This window comes from Bos javanicus, chromosome 17 (genome assembly GCF_032452875.1).
Source record: "Bos javanicus breed banteng chromosome 17, ARS-OSU_banteng_1.0, whole genome shotgun sequence".
Taxonomy (NCBI): Eukaryota; Metazoa; Chordata; class Mammalia; order Artiodactyla; family Bovidae; genus Bos; species Bos javanicus.
Window position 1 is genome coordinate 7,168,295 of NC_083884.1, and position 26,831 is coordinate 7,195,125.

The window sequence follows — 26,831 nt, forward strand, 5'->3', positions numbered from 1 at the left end:
CACCCTCATCAAGAGGCTCTTTAGTTCCTCTTCACTTTCTGCCATAGAGTGGTATCATCTACATATGTGAGGTTGTTGATATTTTCCCCAGCAATCTTGAGTCCAGTTTGTGATCCATCCAGCCTGGCATTTCACATGATGTACTCTGCATAGAGGTTAAATAAGCAGGTTGACAATATGCAGCCTTGTTGCACTCCTTTCTCAATTTTGAACTGTCAGTTGTTCCATGTCTGGTTCTAGCTGTTGCTTCTTGACCCACATAGTTTCTCAAGAGACTGGTATGGCGGTCTGGTACTCTCATCTCTTTCAGAATTTTCCACAGTTTGTTGTGATCCACACAGTCAAAGGCTTTAGCATAGTCAATGAAGCAGAAGTAGAGGTCTCTCTGGAATTTCATACTTTTACCAACAAATAACTTCTAATCATAAAAATTAATCCTCTGTATTGCTGGATATTGTATATCCAGCAAATGGAGGAGTAAATTTTAGCCCTTTTTGTCTTTCTAGGTTTTCTACATGAAAGTCACTCAGTTGCATCCGACTCTTTGCAACCCCATGGACTATATAGAATGGGATCATGACATTCCATACATTCTATCCATGGACAGGCCAGAATACTGGAGTGGGTAGCCTTTCTCTTCTCCAGGGGATCTTCCCAACTCAGGGATCAAATCCAGGTCTCCCGCATTGCAAGTGGATTCTTTAACACCTGAGCCACCAGGGAAGCCCGAGAATACTGGAGTGGGTAGCCTATCCCTTCTCCAGAGGATCTTCCCAACCAGGAATTGAACCAGGGTCTCCTGCATTGCAGGCAGATTCTTTACCCACTGAGCTACCAGGGAAGCCCATGTTTTCTATGTAAACTTGTTCTGTAGATCACTTTTGGTTGACTATAGAAGAAAGATATAAACCAGAAAAGATTTGTTCTGGTTACTGTTTCCTTGGTTCATTCAATAGATGTTTATTGAACACAGTTATACATCAAACCCATTTTCAACCTTTTTGTGTTAACATCTTAAGATTGTGCGGAAGATCCTGTTCTTACATGCTGCAGTAAATGCCACCTTTCTTAGGTGCTGACTTGACATTGTGCCTGTTCCTCTTCTCGGGGCAAGTTGTACATGCTCTGCATCAAGTAACATAACTCGCGGTTGCATCTGATTAACATCACTGTGTACTACTGTGTAGGGGTCATGGTTTGAAGTTTAGCAGCACACCAGTGATGTGCTGCTTATTGGTTGGGAATTACCAGAGGCTTAACTTATAGAGAGACAGATTCTAAAGATAGCATATGGTGAAAACCTGCGAATAGGCAGAATTACCGCTAAAATTCCATTAATTGACACTTAAAGTTGCCAAATTAGGTGCCACGATGGATACCATCTCTTAATAAGAGAGTTTTCCATCTACTGTTAGGAGAGAGTTCTGTTCTTCACTGAACACCAGATGCTTATCAAGGTGACATTTTGTATGAAAAAAACCTATTTTTAAGCATCAGACCCAGACACTTTTGGCAAGATGTGCATACAACAAGATGTAACAAACACGCAGAACAAAGCCAGCAGTGACATTATTTCTGGGGATTTGCTTATTAGGTAGATTGTAGGTGGGTCACCTGTGCTGTTCATGCTATTGTGTCTCTCCCTGTGAGTACGACTGAGTTCTCAGTAGTTCATTGAGCCGTGACTCCCACCAAGCTGCACTGAAAAAACAAGTGGAAGATCATCGTGTCTCTCTTTGAGAAGTTTACAGTGTAATTAGGAAATTAAGGCATGCATGTGTGGGAAAAAAAGAAAAAACAAAGCATTGGAAAGGATGGGGCAACACATTCTAATCTTAAATGTACTTTAGTTATTAACAGTAGAGTTAAAAGCCTCTTCTGGGATCTTTGAACATTTTCTTTTTTAGAAATTAAAAATTTCTAAATTAAAAAATTAAAAAGATTTCTTTTTTAATAGAGCTAAAGAAACATGAAACTGCAGAGCCACTGATCACCGTGCCCGTTTGGTGAAAAACATCACAGGAAGGATGACCTAAAGGAGCAGGGATCTGCGTTCTCAGTGGGGAAAATACAGTGCTCAAGAAAGCCTGTAGATCTGCTTTGTTCTCTCGGCTTTATTATTGCTTCAGCTTCAAAAGAGATTAGGTACATGAGAAGCGTGCATTGTGAAGCTCAGAATGGTTGTAAGTTGTGAATAATAATTGCAACTGAAATGTGAATAGTCAATTATTTGAATTTATAAGGCAAGGTTGTGATAACTACTGGGCAGCTCAACTGGTGTTGGCAGGATATCGCCCAAAAATTTTAGCTTGGTATAATTATGGACTCCAGAAACTTGTGTACAGGAAATAGGGTAGAAGAATAGAGCCTACTTTTTTGCTTTTTGGCTGCGTGGGCTCTTCACTGCAGCGCTCGGACTTCTGTAATTGTAACATGTGTGCTTGGTTGCCCTGCAGCGTGTGGGATCCTAGTTCCCACACCAGGGACCACGTACCCCACGCTGGAAGGTGGACTCTTAACCGCCGAACCATTAGGGAAGTCCCAGATGTGCCAAGCTCTGTGCTGTGTATTTTATGTAGGTTTTTTTTTTTTTTTTGGTCATTCAGTTTTAGTAACAAGCCAAAAGATGGGCATTGGTATCCATATATTACACATAAGAAATAATTCCAGTAAGTGAGTACATAGGCTGAGCTCTACCCACTCCAGTATTCTTGCCTGGAAAATTCCATGGACAGAGGAGCCTGGCGGGCTACAGTCCATGGGGTTGCAAAGAGTCAGACACAACTGAGCAACTGAGCATGCACACAAATAGGAAAGCAGGCCTCTACTGCTGCTGCTGCTGCTAAGTCGCTTCAGTCATGTCCGACTCTGTGCGACCCCAGAGACGGCAGCCCACCAGGCTCCACCGTCCCTGGGATTCTCCAGGCAAGAACATGGGAGTGGGTTGCCATTTCCTTCTCCAATGCATGAAAGTGAAAAGTGAAAGTGAAGTCGCTCAGTCGTGTCCGACTCTTCGCGACCCCATGGACTGCAGCCCACCAGGCTCTTCTATCCATTGGATTCTCCAAACAAGAGTACTGGAGTGGGGTGCCATTTCCTTCTCGGAAGCAGGCCTCTGGCTGGCTCCAAATTCTTTCCTTTTCCCACTACAGTCATGATCCCTGGCAGGTGTATCATGCATCCTGTTTGCTTTCTCTACCTGTGTGTTGTTTGTGCTCACAGCTATGCTGTCAATAGAACTCATTTTACAGATTTTATAATAGGTAAAGTATATTAATGAAACTCATTCAAATATGTATTAACTTTTTTTGTCATGAAACCAAGAATATAAATAAAGGTTATACAAATGATTTTCTTTTCTTTAAAAAGATTCAATACAAAAATAACAATGTTATGTTATAGATCTCAGTGATTATAGTTGAGCTGTCAATGTGATGAAAAAGTTAATGAACTCAGGACTCATAACTTTTTGTAAGGCTTTCACAGTATTATTAATAATAGAAGTATTTTGTAGTTTTGTTATAGCTTTTAACTTTAGTAAAAACCATTCTAATTAGATCTCAATAATTTTTCTTTACTAATCTTTATTTTCTAAGTCTGAAGAAGGAACTCATTCTCCTTGCCATACCCAAACTTTATGGAAGCTAATTAGAGTTTTAGAGCTAAAACATAATTTGTTTTCATTAGTTTCAGGTAACTACACTTATTTTTTCCATTCCCCACAGTTTATCAGATTTGGCCTTACATGTTGTGATCATAATATTAACTTAGACACTTTTAAAATGGCATCATAGCTTTATATTTGTCTTAGTGGTAAATGCTATTTACTAACTCATACTTTATTTCCCCATTACATGATATTGTTTTAATCTAGCAGGTAATGTAGGGTGATAAAAAATTTGAATGATGCACACAAAAGATGAAAGCACAGGTATTTTTGTTATTCTATAACACTATTACTCTCTGTTTTAAGAGACAAATACGGGTTGGCCCAATGATCTGCTTATAAAAGTATATATAATGATTTTTTTCCTGCAATACAGCAAGTGAAGGTTTACTGTAGTCCTGAAATGAATATTGTAAAAAAAAAAAAAAAAGGGAAAAAGCAGTACACATAAACACCTGACTTGGTTTATAAACACCTGACTTAAAAAGGTTATGTTCATAGAATGGCTGACTTCTTCTGTTCCTTCTTAGTAAGACTAATTTTTCACCTGACATGGTGATAGCACCACTTTTCAAAGGCTGTTCTTGGTGCTAGAAATTTCTCTTCTTTCTTCCTTCTAATCGCTGCCTTTGTCCTGTTCCCTCAGATCGAGCCTCCACTCCCATTCCATTTGATCCCACTGCTGCCACCATCCACTTGGCAACTGGAAATGGCAAAGCCAACTTCTTTCCCATCCATATAAATACTGTTACTCTATTTTGTTGTCATTGGCTTACTGGTTCAGCTGAGGGTAATTTTTCTATTTTTAAAATCATAGCATAATATTTAGTATGAATTTAGGATATCAACAGGTGTGAAGAACATGCATTTGAACCATTGCAGTGAACACTTTGTCTTGGGTGGCCCTACACCCAATGCTTATACATGGCTCATAGCTTCATTGAGTTATGCAAGCCCCTCTGCCACGGCAAGGCAGTTATCTGTGAAGGGGAGGCCTGGCATGCTGCAGTCCATGGAGTCACAAAGAGTCAGACACGACTGGGTGGCTGAACAACAACAGAGACGTTTGGGGTTGTCACAAGTGTTGGGGGTAGGGGACCATATGTTTTTAGCTTCTAGCAAGTATAGGTCAAGAATACTGCTAATCCTTCTGTTACACACAGGATAACCCCCACCCCCGCCCCTTTAACAAATGTCAGTAGTACCAAAGTTGAGAAAACTTGCATTAGTTCTATTCAAGCATCAGCGCTGTGTCTTCCTCATAGCTCCCAGGGCTAAATTTAGACACCCCTCTTCTGAGCTCCCATAATACCTTGTATAACATTTTTTTTGGTCACATTCTGTTCCTATCTTTCATTTGTTGATCTTGCCAAAAAGACTGCATATTTCTTGAGGGAAGAGATTATGTATTATCAACATTAGTATCCCCAGTTTGTGGCAGAATGCCAGGTACATAGCTAGAGCTTCATAAATGAATAAACATATTTTTGAATAAGGCATCCTCGACTACTCCAGTGTCTTTCTGGCCCTTTCAGAACTCTAGTCTTGCTCGTTTTTATCTTCTTTTTCCTAAATCTACTCAATACTTATCTTTTACAATATTAACATGTCAGTCTTATCATCCATAAAAATGTAGATCTTTCCACAATTCAAGACATATAATACCAGCATTCCAGGATTTATTCATGAACTCTTAAAAAGTCAGGCATGCCATAACATCATGGCTGGTGCATACGGAGTAGCTATAGTCAACAATGTTTATTCTAGGGAGATGTCCCAAACAAATTCCTACTTGATTTTTGAAACAATTTGCTGTCATATCCCTGACCATGTATTCTTAGTGTTTAACCTGACTGGTCATGCTGGCGTCAGCAACCCCCTCTAGCATGTTCCCACATCCTTCAGCGTGGCATCTGCATCCACATCCTTCTCTCTTAGCGTGGCCTCTTCACATGCTGCGCTTAGCTCATGCGCAGCCGTTTCTTCACTTCTGCTTCCCTTCTCACGTTCTTCAGGCTCAGTCAAGATCCGTCATGTGTTAGACGCCACGACTGAGTGATGTACACCTTCTCTGCACTCATAGCCCTTTGCGCCCGCCCCTGTATACTATGAATAGCAGAGCACCTCTGATATTTGTCTTTCTCACCAAGGTCAGAGTCTTTCAAGGCATGTCTGGTGCCTGATACATGTTATACATGTAATAAATATTGAATGTACGAGCAAATGGATGGGACAGAATACCTCTTTCAACCTGCAAAAATCGCACCAATCTGGTTAAACCTTTCTACTGGGAGGTGGAGATGAATCCATCCAAATGTTGAGAGCCTTCAGAGAAGATGTTACCGTGAGATGAAGTTTATATTCAGTGGCAGCTTTATCAAGTTGACTAGAGGGCTGTACCTCTGGATCACATTAACTCAACTCCTTGTTAAGCTGATGTCTTTATTGACTGGTACTTTAATAATAAGCCCCTGACATGTATTGAGGATTTTTATAAAGAATGCATTTTTAGAGATATTTTCAGTTCCCTCTGAAGACAGAGGAGCTCCAAAAACCCGTGTGGTGACGATGATGGCACTGGCGGGCATCACTCTCATATCTTTACCAAACAGACCGAATCCAGCAGCTCCTGGATTTGTGGAAACGGTTTTTTCCTTAGCAAAGCGAGGGGGAGGGAGAGGGATGGATTTAAACCTAGGAACAAACGGTTACTTTGAAGGTTGTGTAAATATTTTTTAAAATCTGTTTTACTGTTATATTAATAAATAAAATGTGACCCCAAATAAGGAGAGGTTGGGTTTTCTTAGATGAGATTAAGAATGACCATTGTTTGTTGTTGCTGACAACATTACAACGTCATACTTAGCAATTTTATTTTGTTCTTTCCTGTATCTACAGAATCTGTATGAAATCTTGGGGGCAGGCTTTATACCTAGAAGTAATTTGCCTACGTATTGAACTTTGTGGAATATTCAGAAACTTTTACCCATCAACCCAAGCCTGAATTAGAGACGTTTGGACTATAATCAGACTGCAGTGAATTCACATCTGCCTCTGTCACTTTCCCTCATATTGGGGCTTCTCTGACAGCTCAGTTGGTAAAGAATCCTCCTGCAATGCAGGAGACCCCAGTTCAATTCTTGGGTCGGGAAGATCCACTGGAGAAGGGAAAGGCTACCCACTCCAGTATTCTGGCCTGGAGAATTCCATGGACTGGATGGGGTTGCAAAGAGTTGGACACGACTGAGTGACTTTCACTTTCTGTCACTTTCCAGCTGTGTGACTGAAGCCCTAACCTTTAAGCCTGTTCCCCACTCATTTTCAAAATTATGTTTGGCACACACGATAATAAGCTATTCTCATCATTATATTCATCACTGGAATCTCATTTCATTATGCTGAGAAACTCGTTTTTAAAATGCAGTTTTCTTTCTTTTTTTTTTTTTTTAGTTTTCTTTCTTAAAAGCACCTTCTTAACCACTAAGCAAGATTCTGTGCAAAAGCAGCGGGAGACAGTGATCCTACAGCACAGGCCAAGAGGGGCTTTTGGGGGAAAGCAGGAAGAAAAGATGGAAGGGGACCCCCAGAGTCCTGGAGGAAGAGAAATCCAAAGCAGCAGTCAGGCCTGAGACAGTTCTCTCTTGACCCAAACTTTTGGTTCTCCTCCTCAGGATCCGAAAGCCATTTCCCCAACCCTTCATTTTCCTCTAGAAGATCCATGATTCTCATACTCTGGACTGGGCTATCCGCTGCACTGAGAGCAAGGACTCCTGGTAATAGGGCAGCAGTGCTTGAAAAGCAGAAGGCAAAAGATCTGGGTCAGCTCTGCCAGGGGCCAGGACACAGGCTTGTAAAATTAAAATGGAGTGAAGATGCACTTCTGCAGTCCTGTGTTTTGTCATGGAGGAGTCGGTCTGGTCTCAGGTTCCGTCTGAACAGCAGAAATCAGAAGAGAGCAAAGTAAGCCTCGAGGAAAACAATCTCTTAAAAACATATAGTGTTAGGCCTACTCTCTACAGGCTATCAGACCCCAGAGTGAAAACTTGTCAAGGTTTATATGTGTTGTCAGATATTTTGTGATGCCCCCAAAGATTATGAACAAACGAATCACCCTCACAGCGACTTGTATTTAATGAACACACGCTTCATTCCAGGCGTTGTATCACATGCTTCCATACAGTAGTCCCCAAGCTTCCTGGCACCAGTAATCAGTTTTGTGGAAGACAGTTTTTGCACGGACCCGGGCAGGTGAGGGTGGGGTGGGGTGGTTTGGGGGTTATTCTAGCATATTACGTTTATTGCACACCTTATTTCTATTATTATTACATCAGCTCCACCTCAGATCATCAGACACTAGATCCTGGAGGTTGGACTCTACTGCTTTAATGATTTCTCCCTCTTAATCTTCACAGCAACCTCGTGAGGGAGTTGAGTTATCTGTGCTTTTATATGTGAGGAAATAAGTTTCTTGGAGAAGCTAAAGAATTTAATCTGCACAAAGTTGCACCAGCTGCCACGCGGAGGCGAGGCGCTGGAAGTGAAAAGGGCAGTTGGATCCACAACAGGCTGTGCTGCCCCCTCCTTTAATCAGAAATCGGGTGACCATACCTGCCGCTCCATGGTGGCTCTCCTACCTGAGTGTTCCCGCTGGGCCGGGAGCCTGAACTGTGCTGAGCAGGATTCCCATAAGGTCTTCTTTTAAGGCTATGGAGTGGTACCTTCACCTGTAGCCTGGGCTCTGCAGAAAGGTGGAGATAAGGGGGCATCTGCAAAACCACAGGTTTTTCAACCACAGCTACATTTGAAGTACAGAAATTGTATTGTATGCACCACACAGCCTGGAGGCTACTCCAGCATCTCCCAAAACTGATTCCCATAGACCTGCATTTGACCACAGGCCTTCTTTTTTATTCTCTGTTCCACAGAACCTGTCAACCACTACAGCAGAACTTTAAACCAGAAATAAGATGTTGGTTCGTTTCTAGATGTAACCTAAACATGATGCTGCAAGTCTTGAGACTTGTAGAACCTGAGCTCATCTCAGTCAGAATTCGATTTTGTAACAAGGTTTCCAGCACCCGCACCCTCCACCCCTGCAGCAGCTTGTGGGATCCTAGTTCACCAACCAGGGATTGAACTCTCACCCTTGCTAGTGAAAACGCAGTCTGAAGGACTGGACCACACATTTTAATTTAAATGTTAACATACAGAAAAATACACGAACTATACAGCTCCATGAATTACCACTCCCACTCAGCACTCTAGAGGCTGCCCTAACAAACTGGGTGAGTTAAGACAGAAGTGTGTTGTCTCACAGTTCCGGAGTCTAGAAGACTGAAATCCAGCCTGTCAAGAGGGGTCGTTCTTCCCCTGAGAGCCACAGGGGAGTCCTCCCTTGCCTCTTCCTAGCTTCTGGCGGTCTGCAGCGTCTTCCGCATTCCTCGGCTGGCAGCGGCTTCCCATCTCCCTGCCTCCTGTCACAGCACTTTCCCTGTGGGCCTCTGTCTTCACCTGGGCTGCCTGTAAGGACACCAGTGACGTTGGAATCAGGGGCCCACCCCGCTCCAGGACGACCTCATCTTGACTATAGTAATGACATCTGTACTGACCTTATTCCCAAATAAGGTCTTCTCTCTGAGGTACTAGGGATTAGGAATTCAACATATTTTTTGGTTGGGGGGGGAGGAGCAGTTTAACCCTAACATCCCCTACCATGTTCCACCCATCAATATGCCTTTCTCCTTCACATAGATAACAAAGTGTCATCAGTTCAGTTCAGTCGCTCAGTCGTTTCCGACTCTTTGCAACCCCATGAATCCCAGCACGCCAGGCCTCCCTGTCCATCACCATCTCCCGGAGTTCACTCAGACTCACGTCCATTGAGTCGATGATGCCATCCAGCCATCTCATCCTCTGTCGTCCCCTTTTCTTCCTGTCCCCAATCCCTCCCAGCATCAGAGTCTTTTCCAGTGAGTCAACTCTTCGCATGAGGTGGCCAAAGTACTGGAGTTTCAGCTTTAGCATCTAACATCCTATAAAATCAGTGGTATTAAATAAGGAGATTACTACATGTAGACATTGATTATATCCATTATACCCTGCCTGGACACATACATGAAACTTTGACTTTTTTGGCCCTGCTTCTAAGTACTGATTCTGATCCTTTTAACTGCTAATATCTAAGTCAACATGATGTTAACATGCAGTCTCTCCAGTTTTGCACCAAGAAGTTTCTTCTCAAAACTTCAATCAACCTACTTGTATTTTAGTGCTGTTATTAATATCACTTCTACATCACCATATATCAATCTTTTTTCAAGTAGTTTTTTACAGAAAGCCTTCAAGAACCTTTTTTTAAAAAAATAAATATTGCTGAAAATACTATATTTTTAATTATGGTCCTACCATCATGATATTGGAGACCTCCTGGAGTGTTTTTTTTTTCCTTCCTTCTCTGGTATAACAGTATATGCTTAAAAGTATTCCTCCCATAAACTGAAATGATATATCATTGTATCTTCTTAGAGTCTTATCTTATCTATCTAGCAAGGGGATTTATATAGATTACTACAGGCATAAACTTTTAAAAGAGCACAAACTGGGAAATAAATATAAATTTTTTAAAAAGCATTAAAAAAAACGAGGAATTTTTAAACAAGTATTTTTTCCTGAATCGTATCATTAAAATTTCATGGTTGTATATTTTTTCTAAATGATTCCAAAGACAATCCAGCTGGTTTGAATAAAGACAAGAAAGAAATGAACAAGCAACCTTACAAACTAGTGTTAATAGTATTACCCTTTGCAGCCAGATGGTTTCGGCCAGTAAGATGAGGCTCACAGGGTTTCTGTGACTCAGCCAAGATCACATAATCAGGGGCAGACAGGACCAACCAGCTACTGAACAAAACCCAGAGCAAGCAGAAGACTGTTCTTTTTAGGTAGTGATGCTTGTAATTCTGATCTTAGGAAGAATGCTGTTGGTCTTTAGGTCAATAAAAAAGTAAAGGTGAAAGTGTGAGTCGCTCAGTTGTGTCTGAACGTGACCCAGTGGACTGCAGCCCTCCAGGCTCCTCTGTCCATGGAATTCTCCAGGCAAGAATACTGGAGTGGGTAGCCATTTACTTCTCCAGGAGATCTTCTCGACCCTGGGAGCAAACCCAGGTCTTCTACATTGTAGGCAGATTCTTTACCATCTGAGCCAAGGCACATTGACTATAAGAACGATCTATTTTGATGTGATGTAGAAGACAGGAATTCTAATGTCAAAACACAAAAGAGATATAGCAGGTCAGAATTCTTTTGGGCACCATGTAATTACTACCTGACTTTAAACTATGTCCAGAATTTTACTGGAAAATTCTCTATGCAGAAGGATGAAAACCACTTTAAGGGCTTCCACGGTAGCACAGTGGTGAAGAATCCACCTGCCAGTGCAGGAGCACAGGTTTGATCCCTAGGCCAGGAAGATTCCACATCCCGCAGATCAACTTAACCCACGTGCCACAAGTACCGAGCCTGTGTGCTGCAACTACCGAAGCACACCTAGAGCCTGTGCCCCGCAGAGGCCCGAGGAACCCGTGCACCACAACGAAGGGTGGCCTGCGCGTGCCGCAACTAGAAAAAGCCTGCACAAAGCACCAAAGACCCAACGAAACCAAAAGTGAAAACAAATACCATTATTTTAAAGAATTAAAAAGAAAACAGTTTTAAGGCCAAATTTTACTTCTACCAGCCTCCTCAGTTCTCATAACGCATCTTAAATAGCAAAGGCAATTTTTATTTTTTTTGGTCGCATTGCAAGCCACTCGGGATCTTAGTTACCTGACCAGGGATCGAAACGTGCCCCCTGCAGTAGGAGTGCGGATTCTTAACTACTGCACTGCCAAGGAAGTCCCTCAAAGGCAATTTTTAAAGTTTTTTAATTTGTCTTTTGTAAATATGATAGTCCAGTAACTAATATATCAAACTGGCTGCTTGTAGCTATTTGCATCCCAGAAATGATCTGGCATTATAAATGATTCTGCTTTAAAAAGATTAATGAATGAATGTGTAATAACTAATTTTTTCTTTCTTTTTCTAGCCAAGGACCCTTGTCATCAATTAGAGCAGTAATCAAGAGATGTAAGTTTATTTTTCTGCTCTGTACTTTCCAATGAAATAATTTTAAATGATGATTTAGATTTCCAGCAAATGATTGTATTTGATGAATCTTATAAAGAATCTGACAAGAGTAGCTTCTCCTAAGGAGTAATAAACCATTTCAGACAAGCAGCTAGGTTTTCAAGATTATTTTCAACTTTCATTTATTTATAAACCAGTTCCTGAGAACAGTATTTTTCTTTTAGAGAACGCACCTGTTTTTAACAAATGTATTATCTAGTCAATTTTAATGATCTAATATAAATTGTAACTATTTTCCATAGGTAGAGACATCTGATGGGTTTCAAAAATATCAGATCCTGTACTTCTTTACTGATTTGCTTCTATGCTATTTTTATTTAACTCTATAAATGCTTATGGAGTTCAGCTTACTCTTCCACATACATGATAGAAGTACTGTAACAGAACTCTTTCTAAAATGGTGCATTCATACTTCCTGACTTTACTTCTTGGTTAAAGCTTTAAAATTTGCTGTTGGTACAAGAGTTCAACATTCTTTTTAATAAAAGGCTTTGCAAACATCCCTTTTCCAAATAGAACATGGATGGTGTGTGCTTAGTCGCTCTGCTGCTGCTGCTGCTAAGTCGCTTCAGTCGTGTCCAACTCTGTGCGACTCCATAGACGGCAGCCCATTAGGCTCCTCTGTCCCTGGGATTCTCCAGGCAAGAATACTGGAGTGGGTTGCCATTTCCTTCTCCAATGAATTAAAGTAAAAAGTGAAAGTGAAGTCGCTCCGTCGTGTCCGACTCTTAGCGACCCCATGGACTGCAGCCTACCAGGCTCCTCCATCCATGGATTTTCTAGGCAAGAGTACTGGAGTGGGGTGCCATTGCCTCCTCCAGCTGAGTCGCTCAGTCTTGTCCAACTCTTTGAGATCCCATGGACTGTAGCCCTCCAGGCTTCTCTGTCCATGGGATTTCCCAGGCAAGAATACTGAAGTGGGTTGCCATTTCCTTCTCCAGGGGATCTTCCTGACCCAGGGATTGAACCCTCATCTTTTGCATCTCCTGCATTGGCAGGTGGATTCTTTACCACTGCACCACCTGAAATAACTGTTATTTTTTAAAAATAAAGATAAGAAAGGGATATTAAATGTTCTTTGCATTATTTGAGCTGAGGTCACCACCCTGAGGAGAAGTATCCTGTTTTTAAAAACATAACTTATAATATTTCGTATGAATTTAGGATACCCACAGGTGTGAAGAACATGCATTTGAACCATTGCAGTGAACACTTTGTCAGGTGACAATACAGAGAAGTATTCCACATTTCCCATATTTAATTTTTTGATGATGGTCATGAATTATAAAGGTGTGGGAATGCCACAGTGGATGTTGGTGGGAATTCATATGTGAAATGAAAAGTTTATAATAGCTGTACATGCCTTAGAGCCCTTGGGGAAAGTGAGGGAGATGGGGCAGGAAAGGAATCTAGAAAGAAAAGTAGGATTTTGAAATTAGGTAAGAGTTTCTTGCTAAAGATATAACTTGGGGTAGTTAAGGTTATATGTGTGTAAGCAAAACCCTGGAAGTAGCTCAATATTTAAGAAGGTAGTGTTGACAATCAATAGAAAAGGTGGGAGAAAAAAATGAAACAAAAAACCAAGAAATAGAGAAGGTGAAAAAGACAGAATCTTGTGAAACATCGGTATCTGAGATCAAGCCGTGCCTTTAAGGTTCTGTAGAGCCAGAGAGATGTGACCTCCTCTCACAGGAGTCTCGTCTGCCCACTCCTGCCTTTGTTCTCTGACTTCTTACTTTGCCTCCCTGTTGGATTTCAAGACCTCTTTTGGGGGGGATTTGTAATCCATACCTGATTTCCTATAAATCCTCCAGGATGGATCTTGCTTACCCTGAGGCCTCTGTAACATGCAAGGCTTAGGAGACATCAGCTAAGGAGGAGGGGGCCAAAAAAAGCTGAAAAAGAAGGATGCCGGTAATAGACAAACTCGGAGACAGCTGGATGTTAGTGGCCAAGGAAGGAGTGGTTTTCAAAAAGAGTGAGTGAAAACCGCAGACAGCTCTTACTGCTGTAGCAGGTGAGGTGACAGGCGGTGAGACTAGGGTGTGTGTGGTGGTCAAGAGGCCAGCAGTGAACTTTGAGTAGATAGGTTTGGGAGAATATTGAAGCTGGAAGCTGTGCTTCATTTCAACAGTGAATGGAGCATGTGAAGTGGGGGCAGCTGGATAGGCTCCTGTTTCATGAACTGGGTAGAAAGAGAAGGAGAAGGATGGCGGGTCAAGCAGAGAAATATGTGCACATGTATAGACTATTTAGAAAGAAGAAGCTTGGAGATGTTTGTAGGCCCCGAGGAAAGAGCCGGTGGGGAGACCACACTGTAGAGGAGAAGGGTGGAGAGGAAGAGATGAAGCAGGGCCCCAGAAGAGAGGGAAGCAGGGAGAAGATAAAGCACAGGGAAATGCCTGCTTTAAGATGTCTTTTTTAAAAAATAATAACCCAGTTGTCCTTTGATGTAGCACTCACTTTGTACACACTGAAGAACTATGTGTTGGTTATATTTATTTTTGATGTTCAGGCGAGAAGGGCAAGCAGATCCTTGGGTGCTGCCATATAAAATAGAATGCAAAATAACTGTGTCAATCCCTCTCCATTTCCATTTTTGTCCGTTATATAAGAAAAAGGCGTAAGCAAAATTTGTCTTTGTTGTTGTTGTTCAATCACTAAGTCATGTCTGACTCTTTGTAACCCCTGTGGATGGCAGCACGCCAAGATCCTCTGTCCTCCACTAACTCCCTGAGCTTGCTAATTCATGTCCATTGATTCGGTGATGCTATCTAACCATCTCATCCTCTGTTGCCCTCTTCTCCTTTTACCTTCAATCTTTCTCAGCATCAGGGTCTTTTCCAATGAGTCGACTCTTCACACCAGGTAGCCAAAGTATTGGAGCTTCAGCTTCAGCATCGGTCCTTCCAAAGAATATTCAGGGTTTATTTCCTTTAGGATTGACTGGTTTGATCTCCTTGCAGTTGAAGGGACTCTTCAGAGTCTTCTCCAGCAACATTTCAAAAGCAGTTCTTCAGCAATCAGCCTTCTTTATGGTTCAACTCTCTCATATCCATACATGACTACTGGAAAAACCATAGCTTTATCATACGAACCCTTGTCGGCAAAGTGATGTCTCTGCTTTTTAATATGCTGTCTAGGTTTGTCTTAGCTTTTCTTCCAAGGAACAAGTGTCTTTTATTTCATGGCTGGAATCACTGTCTGTAGCCCAAGAAAATAAAATCTGCCACTGCTTCCACTTTTTCCTCTTCTATTTGCCATTAAGTGATGAGATGGAATGCCATGATCTTAATTTTTTACATGCTGAATTTTAAGCCAGCTTTTTCACTCTCCTCATTCACCCTCATCAAGAGGCTCTTTAGTTCTTCTTCACTTTCTGCCATTAGGGTGGTATTATCTGCATATCTGAAGTTGTTGATATTTCTCCCAGAACTCATGATTCCAGCTTGTGATTGATTCATCCCGGCATTTCACATGATATACTCTGCATATAAGTTAAATAAGCAGAGTGATAATATACGGCCTTGACGAACTCCTTTCTCCATTTTGAACCAGTCGTTCCATATTCAGTTCTATCTGTTGCTTCTTGACCTGCGTACAGCTTTCTCAGAAGGCAGGTAAAGTGGTCTGACCCTCCCATCACTTTAAGAACTTTCCACAGTTCGTTGTGATCCACACAGTCAAAGGCTTTAGCATAGTCAATGAAACAGAAGTAGGTGTTTTCTGGAACTCTCTTGCTTTCTCCATGATCCGATGACTGTTGACAGTTTGTTCTCTGGTTCCTCTGCCTCTTTGAAACCCAGCTTGTACATCTGGAAGTTCTCAGTTCACATAATATTGAAGGCTAGCTTGAAGGATTTGGAGTATAACCATGCTTGCATGTGAAATGAGCACAGTTGCACAGTAGTTTGAACATTCTTTGGCATTGCCTTTCTTTGGAGTTGGAATAAAACTGACCTTTTCCCACTCTTGTGGCCTCTGCTGAGTTTTCCAAATTTGCTGACATATTGAGTGCAGCACTTTAACAGCATCATCTTTTTGGATTTTAAGTAGCTCAGCTGGAATTCCATCACCTCCACTAGCTTTGTTCATAGTAATGCTTCCTAAGGCCCACTTGACTTGACACTTCAAGATATCCAGCCTAAGTGAGTGACCACACCATTGTGCCTACCCTGATTGTTAAGATCTGTCTTGTACAGTTCTGTGTATTCTTGCCACCTCTTCTTCATCTTTTCTGCTTCTCTTAGGTCATTACTGTCTCTGTCCTTTATCATTCCCATCCTTGCATGAAGTGTTCCCTTGATATCTCCAATTTTCTTGAAGAGATCTCTTTCCCATTCTGTTGTTTCCTCTGTTTCTTTGCATTGTTCATTTAACACAGCTTTCTTATCTCTCCATGTTATTCTCTGGAACTCCACATTCAATTGGGTATATCTTTCCATTTATCTCTTTTTCAGTCCTGTGACCACTGCTGAGTTTCCAAATTTGCTGGCATATTGAGTGTATCACTTTCACAACATCATCTTTTACGATGTTAAATAGCTCAGGGGAATTCCATCACCTCCACTAACTTTGTTCTTAGTGATGTTTCTGAAGGGCCTCTTGACTTCTTTGCACTCCAGGATGTCTGGCTCTAGGTGAGTGATCACACCATCATGGTTATCTGGGTCATTAGGATCTTTTTTGTATAGATCTTCTATGTATTCTTACCACCTCTTCTTAATATCTTCTGCTTCTTTTAGGTCCATACTGTTTCTTTCCTTTATTGTGCCCACCTTTGTATGAAATGTTCCCTTGGTATCTCTAATTTTCTTGAAGAGATCTCTAGTCTTTCCCATTCTATTGTTTTTCTCTATTTCTTTGCATTGATCACTGAGGAAGGCTTTCTTACCTCTCCTTGTGATTCTTTGGAACTTTGCATTCAGATGGGTATATCTTTCCTTTTCTCCTTTGCTTTTCACTTCTCTTCTTTTCTCAGCTATTTGTAAGGCCTCCTCAGACAACTGTTTTGACTTTTTGCATTTCTGTTTCCTGGGGATGGTCTTAATCACTGCCTCCTGTACAATGTCACGAACCTACATCCATAATTCTTCAGGCACTCTATCAGATCTAATCCCTTGACTATTTGTCACTTTTACTGTATAATCATAAGGAATTTGATTTAGGTCATACCTGAATGGTCCAGTGGTTTTCCCTACTTTCTTCAATTTAACTCTGAATTTGGCAATAAAGAGTTCGTGATCTGAGCCACAGTCAGCTCCCAGTCTTGTTTTGGCTGACTATATAGAGCTTCTCCATCTTCAACTGCAAACAATATAATCAGTCTGGTTTCAACATTGACCATATGGTGATGTCCATGTGTAGAGTTGTCTCTTGTGTTGTTGGAAGAGGGTGTTTGCTATGACGACTGCAAAACTCTTTGCCAAAAGAGTTAGCCTTTGCCCTGCTTCATTTTGTACTCCAAGGCCAAACTTGCCTGTTAGTCCCAGTATCTCTTGACTTCCTACTTTTGCATTCCAGTCCCCTATGACAAAAAGGACATCTTTTTTGGTGTTAGTTCTAGGTCTTGTATAGGTCTTCATAGAACTGTTCAACTTCAGCTTCTTTGGCATTAATGGTTCTGGCATAGACTTGGATTGAATGGTTTGCCTTGGAAACTAACAGAGATCATTCTGTCATTTTTGCGATTGCACCCAAGTACTGCATTTCAGACCTTTTTGTTGACTGTAAGAGATACTCCATTTCTTCGAAGGGATTCTTGCCCACAATCAGTCAGTCAGTTCAGTCTCTAAGTCACGTCTGACTCTTTGTGACCCACATGGACTACAGCACACCAGGCTTCCCTGTCCATCACCAACCCCTGGAGCTTGCTCATACTCATGTCCATCGAGTCAGTGATGCCATCCAACCATCTCATCCTCTGTCATTCCCTTTTCCTCCTGCCTTCATCTTTCTCAGCATCAAAGTCTTTTCCAATGAGTCAGTTCTTCGCATCAGGTGGCCAAAGTATTGAGCTTAAGCTTCAGCATCAGTCCTTCCAATAAATATTCAGGACTGATTTCCTTTAGGATGGACTGGTTTCATCTCCTTGCAGTCCAAGAGACCTTCAAAAGTCTTCTCCAACACCAACGTTCAAAAGCATCAATTCTTCACTGCTCAGCTTTCTTTATGGTCCAATTCTCACATCCGTACATGACTACTGGAAAAACTGTAGCTTTGACTAGATGGACCTTTGTCAGCTAAGTAAGGTCTCTGCTTTTTAATATGCTGTCTAGGTTGCTCATAGCTTTTCTTTCAAGAAGCAAGCATCTTTTAATTTCATGGCTGCAGTTACCATCTGCAGTGATTTTGGAGCCCAAAAAAGTAAAGTCTCTAACTGTTTCCATTGTTTCCCCATCTATTTGACATGAAGTGATGGGACCGGATGCCATGATCTTTGTTTTTTGAATGTTGAGTTTTTAGCCAGCTTTTTCACTCTCCTCGTTCACTTTCAGAAGAGGCTCTTCACTTCCTCTTCACTTTCTTCCATAAGGGTGGTGTCATCTGCATATCTAAGGTTATTGAAAGTTCTCCTGGCAATCTTGATTCCAGCTTGTGCTTCATCCAGCCTGGCATTTTGCATGATGTACTCTGCATATAAGTTAAATAAGCAGAGTGATGATATACAGCCTTGATGTACTCCTTTCCCAGTTTAGAACCAGTCTGTTGTTCAATGTCTGGTTCTAACTCTTGCTTTGACCTGCATATAGGTTTCTCAGGAGGCAGGTAAGGTAGTCTGGTATTCCCATCTCTTTAAGAATTTTCCACAGTTTGTTGTGATCCGTACAGTCAAAGGCTTTAGTGCAGTCAATGAATCAGAAGTAGATGCTTTTCTGGAACTTTCTTGTTTTTTCTATGATCCAACGGATGTTGAAAATTTGATCTCTGGTTCCTCTGCCTCTTTGAAACCCAGCTAGTACATCTGGAAGTTCTCAGTTTACATAATGCAGAAGCCTAGCTTGAAGGATTTTGAGTATAACCTTGCTTGCATGTGAAATGAGTGCAATTATACAGTAGTTTGAACATTCTTTGGCATTGCCCTTGTTTGGGATTGAAATGAAAACTGATCTTTTCCAGTCATGTGGCTGAAAGATGAACTCCCCAGGCCGGTAGATGTCCAGTATGCTACTGGAGAAGAGTGGAGAAATAGCTCCAGAAAGAATGAAGAGGCTGAGTCAAAGCGAAAACAGCACCCAGTTTTGGATGTGACTGATGATGGAAGTGAAGTCTCATGTTGTAAAGAACAGTATTGCACAGGGTCCTGGAATTTAGGTCCATCAATCAAGGAAAATTGGAAGTGGTCAAACAGGAGATGGCAAAGTGAGCATCGACCTTTTAGAAATCAGTGAACTAAAATGAATCGGAATGGGAAAATTTAATTCAGGTGACCATTGCATCTACTACTGTGGGCAACATCCGCTGTATCACAGAAAAAGCAAGAGAGTTCCAGAAAAACGTCTTCTGCTTTATTGACTGTGCCAAAGCCTTTAACTGTGTGGATCACAGCAAACTGTGGAAAATTCTTTAAGAGCTGGGAATACAAGACCCAACCCTACCTGCCTCCTGAGAAATCTGTATGCAGGTCAAGAAGCAACAGTTAGAACCAGACATGAAACAATGGTTGGATGGCATCACCAGTTGGATGGCATCACCGACTCGATGGACATGAATTTGAGCAAGCTCTGGGAGTTGGTGATGGACAGGGAAGCCTGCGTGCTGCAGTCCATGGGGTCACAGAGTCAGATACGACTGAGCAACTGAACTGAACTGGAACAACGGACTGGTTCTAAATTGGGAAAGGAGTACGTCAAGGCTGTATATTGTCACCCTGCTTATTTAACTTATGTGCAGAGTACATATGAGTGACTGAACGGAACTTGTCCCTTGCCTTTCGTGTCTCTTATTTTCTCAACTATTTTTGAGGCCTCTTCAGACAATCACTTTGCCTTCTTGCATTTCTGTTCTTTGGGATGGTTTTGGTCACTGCTTCCTGAACAATGTTAGGAACCTCATCCATAGTTCTTGAGGCACTCTGGCTACCAGATTTAATCCCTTGATTAGATTCATCACCTCCACTGTGATCTAAGTTCATACCTGAATAGCCTAGTAGTTTTTCCTACTTTCTTAAATTTAAGCCTGAATTTTGCAATGAGGAGCTCATGATCTGAGCCACGGTCACTTCCAAGTCTTATTTTTGCTGACTGTATAGTGTTTCTCCATCTTTGGCTGCAAAGAACATAGTCAGTCTGATTTTAGTATTGTGTCATTGGGAAAAGGTTTTGCTATGACCAGTGTGTTCTCTTGACAAAACTCTGTGAGCCTTTGCCCTGCTTCATTTTGTACTTCAAGCCCAATCTTACCTGTTATTCTGGGGATCTCTTGACTCCCTACATTTGCATTCCAATCCCCTATGATGAAAGGATGGTTTTTTTTTGGTGTTATTTCTAGAAGGTGTCATAGGTCTTCATAGAACTAGTCAACTTCAGCTTCTTCAATATCAGTGGTTGAGGTATAGACTTGGATTACTGTGATATAGAATAGTTTGCCTTGGAAACAAACTGAGATCATTCTACCGTTTTTGAGATTGCACACACGTACTGCATTTTGCATCTTGTTGACTATGAGGGCTACTCTATTTCTTCCAATGGATTCTTGCCCACAGTAGTGTATGTAATGGTCATCTGAATTAAATTCACCCATTCCCTTCCATTTTAGTTCACAGATTCCTAAGATGTCATCTCCTGCTTGACCACATCCAATTTACCTTGATTCGTGGACCTAACATTCCAGATTCCTATGCAATATTGTTCTTAACAGCATCAGACTTTACTTTTACCACCAGCCACAACTGAGTGTCATTTCTGCTCTGGCCCAGCTGCTTCATTCTTACTGGAGCTATTAGTAATTGCCCTCTGCTCTTCCCTAGTAGCGTATTGGAGGCCTTCTGACCTCTGGAGCTCATCCCGGTGTCGTATCTTTTTGCCTTTTCATACTGTCTGTGGGATTCTCCAAGCAAGAATACTGGGGTGGTTTGCCATTCCCTCCTCTACTGGGTCATGTTTTGTCGGAACTCTCCACTAGACTGATCTGCACGGCATGGCTCATAGCTGCATTGAGTTACGTACGCCCCTTCGCAATGATAAGGGAGTGATCTGTGTAGGGTATCCTTAAAACAACCCTAATAAAGTAGGTATTATTTTCTTCATTTTATACGCTGAGCAAATCAAAGTCATCCGGATCATGCGTGCTTTCTTTCCTACAGTAGCTTGCCGTTCCCTCCTCCGGTGGACCGCATTTTGTCAGAACTCTTCGCTGTGACTCGTCCGTGTTGGTAGGCCCTGCATGGTAGCATGGCTCCTAGCTTCACTGTGTTATACAAGCCCCTTAGCTATGTCAAGGCTGTGATCCATGAAGTGGAAATTTTGTCTTACCCAACCCAATAAAATGTTTGCTTTCCTATCCCAGACATAGTCATCTATTCTTGACAAGGAAAAGACCTTATCATATTTTGAAAGCAATATTCCTTAACTGATTGTATTTTAAATTCTTTCATAATGATTCTGGATCCAGTCAAGTCTTGAGATTCTTCTTTTTGTGTTCATTCTTGTGAACACTAAATATTTTGGGCAGAGTTCTTGAACATGTTCTATGTGGATACATGTGGAAATTCATGCTTTTCCTTTCATTAACTTTTTAAGAGGAAATTATTCTTTGAAATTCACAGATGTAGCTAATATTCATTGCTTACTATGAGTCAGCAACTGTATATTTACATTATAAAATAATGGCCAGCATGGTAGGTGTTAACCCCATTTTACAGATGGGGATACTGAGTCTAGGAGATTAAATGAGATGGGTCAGAGATGTGAACCTAGACTTCCTGACTTCAAGGCCCTTTTGAGCTTTCTACTCCAAGGGCATTCCTGTTACCATGTCAAATGCCTCTAGTTTATACTCTGTCTGAGGCAAATGTAGTTAGTATTTTTATTGTGATTTTTATTGGTAAGGTAGTACTATAGCAAAGATGCTTGTAATATATAATCCTTCTATGTGTTTATTTCTCCTGCCTATCATTTAGTTGATAATTTTGAATTATTTAGAATGAGGGCTAGCATCCAGCTCTCCTGGCTCCACAAGGAGTTTAACTGGTCATTCTCCTCATCTGTGAGGTTGGAGAAGGATGGTCATTAAGGATCCATCCAGATTTATGACGCTGTTGGAATTTAGGAGAGTTCTTTATTAGCACTAATATTGCAAATCCAGATCTCTGTCTTTTATAAACAACTGGATATGAATTTTCCTTTGTACTGAGAATTCAGCCATATGAACTGAAAACTTTGTGAATAATTCTATGAAACAATAGACATTTCACTAAGAAAATCTTGCCTTTGTTCTGTGGTCTTAATCCAAAATGCACGGAAGACTGGCAGTTTGTGGCAGAGGTTGAAAGGAGCATGTTGTTCTGTGTGGGCCATGGTGGCAAATTTGATTCTCCTGGCAGATTAAATCAGATTAAAATCAAATTAAAACAGATTAAATCAAATCTGTTTAATCTGGTGAAATGAGAATGAGATTAAGCAGACAGCTGAGATTAGCAGGAAGATTGTGAGGCACTACGTGAAGTATTTCTAGCTGTTAAACTTGTTCACTGACAAAAAGTGCCAGTCATCCTATAAGGGTCAGGAGAGAAAAGAGATTTCAAAGATGAGGGAGTGTGAGGGGAAAAGTTCAGAGCAGGAGAGCGGAAAGGAGTGATTCTGTAAGACTGTGGGGGAGGCCTTCAGTCCCACCATCCTGCTCCATCAGTGTGGGAGTTCCAGTCTGCTTGCCAGGGGTGGGGGCCCGTTACTAACAACCGCTGGTGTGAAGGGGCAGAGTCAAGTGAAAAGCCACCAATTTGAAAGATGTAAATTGACTACTGAATTACCTTTTACATATTATTCATACTTTAAAATTGATCCCTGTTGAAGTAGCAAATTGATTTTGTAAAATGATTCTTTTTTTTTTGCTAAAAACTGTAGGAAGATTCCCTACCCCCACCCCCCACCCCCGTGGTTATGTGTGTGGATATCCTGCCTGCAACATAATTCTTTAGTCTCTGAAACTATGGTTCATCAACTTTTCCTTTTTCTCGAAATGCAGAGGGGGAGAAACATTGGCATGGCAAGACAGTTTTGCTGCTGAATTCCTTTTAGAGCTTAGGCAACTGGGTTCACTCTTTTTTCTCCCTTTCTTCTTCTGTAACCCCTTCTTTTTTTCCTTTAGCATTCATGAATAGTACACAGCAAAAATGCCCCGTGGAAGAGGTATGTTTGTGATGATAAATAACATGATGTCTTTTAAAAGTGCTGTGTCTGCTGATTCTGGCTTTAGTGATTGTGGTGATGTGATTGTAGCTTACTTGGTGAGCCTCTGACTTAATGAAACCATTCTTACAAATCAGACCTGCTGCTCAGAGCTTCAGCCTCTCTGTACTCTTTTTCCAGTAGAGAAAATATACCTCAGCTTGGTTTAACTCTTAATAGACGTGTACCAGTCAGTCACACCGGTTGATGATAGGAGGTCAGAACATCCTCCAACCTGAGATCCAAGGGTTTTGGTTTCAGGTGTTAGTTTTGCTTTGCTAACCCCATGCAGGATCTGCTGTCACAGCGCTAGCCCCAGCCTAAATTTCATTCCCTCTCCCATCTCTACCCCTGCCTTCCCAGCTTGGGCAGCCTCCTGGATCAGAGAGAACCAGAACTTAACAGGAGGAAGAAAGATTCATACCTTCAACCTGTTCAAATCGAAAGAACTAAAAAAGTAGAATATCAGAGAGACATGGGAAGTAGAAATAGTTGATATCTGAAACAAATCCCCCTTTGTCCACAAATTTTTTACCATATACTATTTGATTTTTTTAAAGGTATCTTTTAAATGTGCTTCTTAAAATAGGAATACTGTTCTCTGTTACACATGCGTGTGTAATAGTGACCCCATGTGTGACACATTTTCCAAGTCATTTGGTTAATACAGAATTTAATTTTAAAATAAAATTTGGAAAAATGTAATCCATCTAGTTTTTGGAGTTTGAGGTTTAAGGGAAAAGTTAGTGCTGCATGTACAATAATAGTCTCTAAACATGTTTATAAAAGTGATTTGAACACTTTTTGCATGTATTATCTCTTAATTTAAGTAACAAAACAACTTAACCTCATAAAACTCAAGAAAAATTAGAAAATAGTTGGAAATTTGACCACTTCCACTTCTTTACAATAGACTTATAAACAAATATCACAAAAGCATAATCATATGGATTAGAATAGATATTTAAAATTTTTTTCTGCCCATCGTTATTTCCTGTCATCATAATGTTCTTACCAGGCAGTTTCTACTTAATAGCTGTCTGCTTTGTTCATTCTTCAAATTATTTTCAGAACCACAGAACGTGCTTTGGAATGTTTTTGAAATCTATATTTTCTTATGCAACTCAAATATATAACTATAATTAACTTTATGCCATATGAGAAGGTTGTTTTGATTTGCTTTTCTACTTATGGGTGATAAAATTCATAATTCTATCTAACGTCAAGTATTAGCTAACTTTTTCCAAAATTGTATCCTGTAAAAGTTTAAACATTTATTCAATGTATGAATTTTGTACTATATCAGAGTATTGTTTCTTTTGTAGCTTCTCGGACTTCTATTCAGAGTGAGCTTCATCGAGATAGGAGGTATGGTTATATTTATAATAGAGGACATATATTCTGCTAATTATGAAGTAAAAGTATCATCAGTTAACAAATTGCATATTTTTCTCATAAACAGTATATTACAGTGTTCTACCTCATCAATACATTTTCTAAATTAATCTACAAGTTTGAATGATGGTTTCTGTTGAGAAAAGAAGCAGTACAAGCCTGAAAATGTTCTCTTGACAGTAATCATTTACTGAAGTCAGTTTCAAAATGTTTATTAAGCAATTGCTCTATGGAGAGCATTGCTGTAAATGCTTCAAAGATATGCTTTGTACCTCATAGTTACTTAGTAAATATCACATGGATGAATGAACTGATGACAGGATGGAAAACTGAATAAAGGAAAGATAAAGAAAGGAAAAGTCAGGTAAGCTAGATGGATAGCAAGTGAATAAAAATGGCTAGATGACTGGTGAGGTGGGGGAGCAGGGAGGAGTGAGTCACTGTACAGATAGAAGGAAGGACCAGTAGATGGACCGATGGGAGGATGGATGGAAGGGCGGACAGGTAGACGAGGAGAAAGGTAGATTTATGGTCCCTGCTTTCAAATGTCTTAAAGTATAGTGTATAGTAATGAACGGGGACTGTAACCAAGTTCGAATCCTGACTTCGCTGTCTCACCCTGTGACCTCGGGCAAGCTCCCTAACCATTCTTGGTTTATGTATCCCCACCTTTAAAATACGCCAGAGGGTTGGCATGAGGGCTAATACACGTATAGTGGTTAACGTTTATTAACTAGTAGCTCACTATCTATTTAGATAAAAGCTATATAAACATTGGAACATTGGAATAACTCTTTTGGATTACACAGAGGGAAGTCAAAGTTAATTGTGCTAGAAGGCAACGGCACCCCACTCCAGTACTGTTGCCTGGAAAATCCCATGGACGGAGGAGCCTGGTGGGCTGCAGTCCATGGGGTCGCTAAGAGTCGGACACGACTGAGCGACTTCACTTTCACTTTCCACTTTGTTGCATTGGAGAAGGAAATGGCAACCCACTCCAGTGTTCTTGCCTGGAGAATCCCAGGGACGGAGAAGCCTGGTAGGCTGCAGTCCATGGGGTCGCACAGAGTCGGACACGACTGAAGTGACTTAGCAGCAGCAGCAGCAGCAGCAGCACACTTAGCATTATATCTAAGAGGGCTAAAGGCTAAATGCAATTTGTGAAACAATTTTTCTAACTCTTAATACATGCTCATTACAGAAAGTATTGGAAAACTGAGAAAAATATAAAGAATAAAACACAGCTTATTCACTCTCCTATGTAAAGACAGCAACAATTAATAATTTTGAATAGTACATTCCAGATTATGAAAATAGGTAGCTAGATTCTGTACATACACCTCAGAACCTGGCTTTTCTTAATAATTAGATCTGGTAATTATAGTTCCCTTTGTCAATGCAATTTCTTCCGATATATGACTTTTGTGATTAAATATTATTTGTGAGGTGATCATATACTTTAATCATTTTTCTCATTGAAATATGTTCTTATTTCAGTTATTTGTCCTAATAAATAATTCTTATTATTTAAATTTTTAAAAGCTGTAAGCAGAGGTTCTTAGGGAATACAGTTCAAACAACATCAATGGGCAGGTTCTACTGTTTCACAAGCTAGCATGAGAATGTGTGTGTGTGTACAGTTTTGGTAATGGCAGTGCATTTTATTTTTATTTTCCATAGAGTACCAGAGAAAGGCAGAGCAGGTCACCATCACACCTATTTGTTAGATGAGAAAAGTGAGGCTCAAGAGAGGTTGATGAGTTTGCTCAGAGTCAGGCAATTGGTATTTGTTACGAAATCAGGTTGAAGGTTAAATGAGATCAGAGAATCAGCTTAAGAGAATAATGAAAGAAGCCACACCTAAATCACTGTGGCTCCTCAGGACGGAAGATTAATCATCAGATTCATATACAGACTGACCAGGAACACAGGAACACACGTCAGGGTCTAGAAGTGAACATGCCAACTCTAAACACTTAAAGATAACTGACTGAGGGAGAGGTCCAGTGAGGAGGAAGACGCTGTTCTTCTAATTATATAGTATTGTTTCAGAGTATGTACTTTGGAATAACAGGAAACGAAACATTTCCATTTGACCAATGCATTTTTCTACCTTACGATGCACCTATGTTTGTACCATAGGCCAGATAGCAGAACCCTGGGAGAACGAGGTTGTGCGGGTCTTGGATCTGAATTCT

At 40.8% G+C, this 26,831-nt stretch overlaps 1 protein-coding gene across 12 annotated transcripts in view; it reads left to right on the top strand.

The window, feature by feature from the left end:
* Positions 1 to 26,831, top strand: part of SH3D19 (SH3 domain containing 19) — a 201,740-nt gene that overhangs the window by 123,321 nt on the left and 51,588 nt on the right. For 6 of the 12 annotated variants that reach the window (XM_061384001.1, XM_061384000.1, XM_061384003.1 and 3 more), the window contains exons 3-5: positions 11,751 to 11,791; positions 23,159 to 23,199; positions 24,564 to 24,606. In XM_061384001.1, the coding sequence (XP_061239985.1) occupies positions 23,184 to 23,199; positions 24,564 to 24,606 (59 nt within the window). In that variant the 5' untranslated portion in view covers positions 11,751 to 11,791; positions 23,159 to 23,183. Of the gene's footprint in view, positions 1 to 11,750; positions 11,792 to 21,155; positions 21,225 to 23,158; positions 23,200 to 24,563; positions 24,607 to 26,831 lie in introns of all 12 variants that reach the window. The other 6 variants (XM_061383997.1, XM_061383996.1, XM_061384007.1 and 3 more) reach the window with 3 other exon arrangements.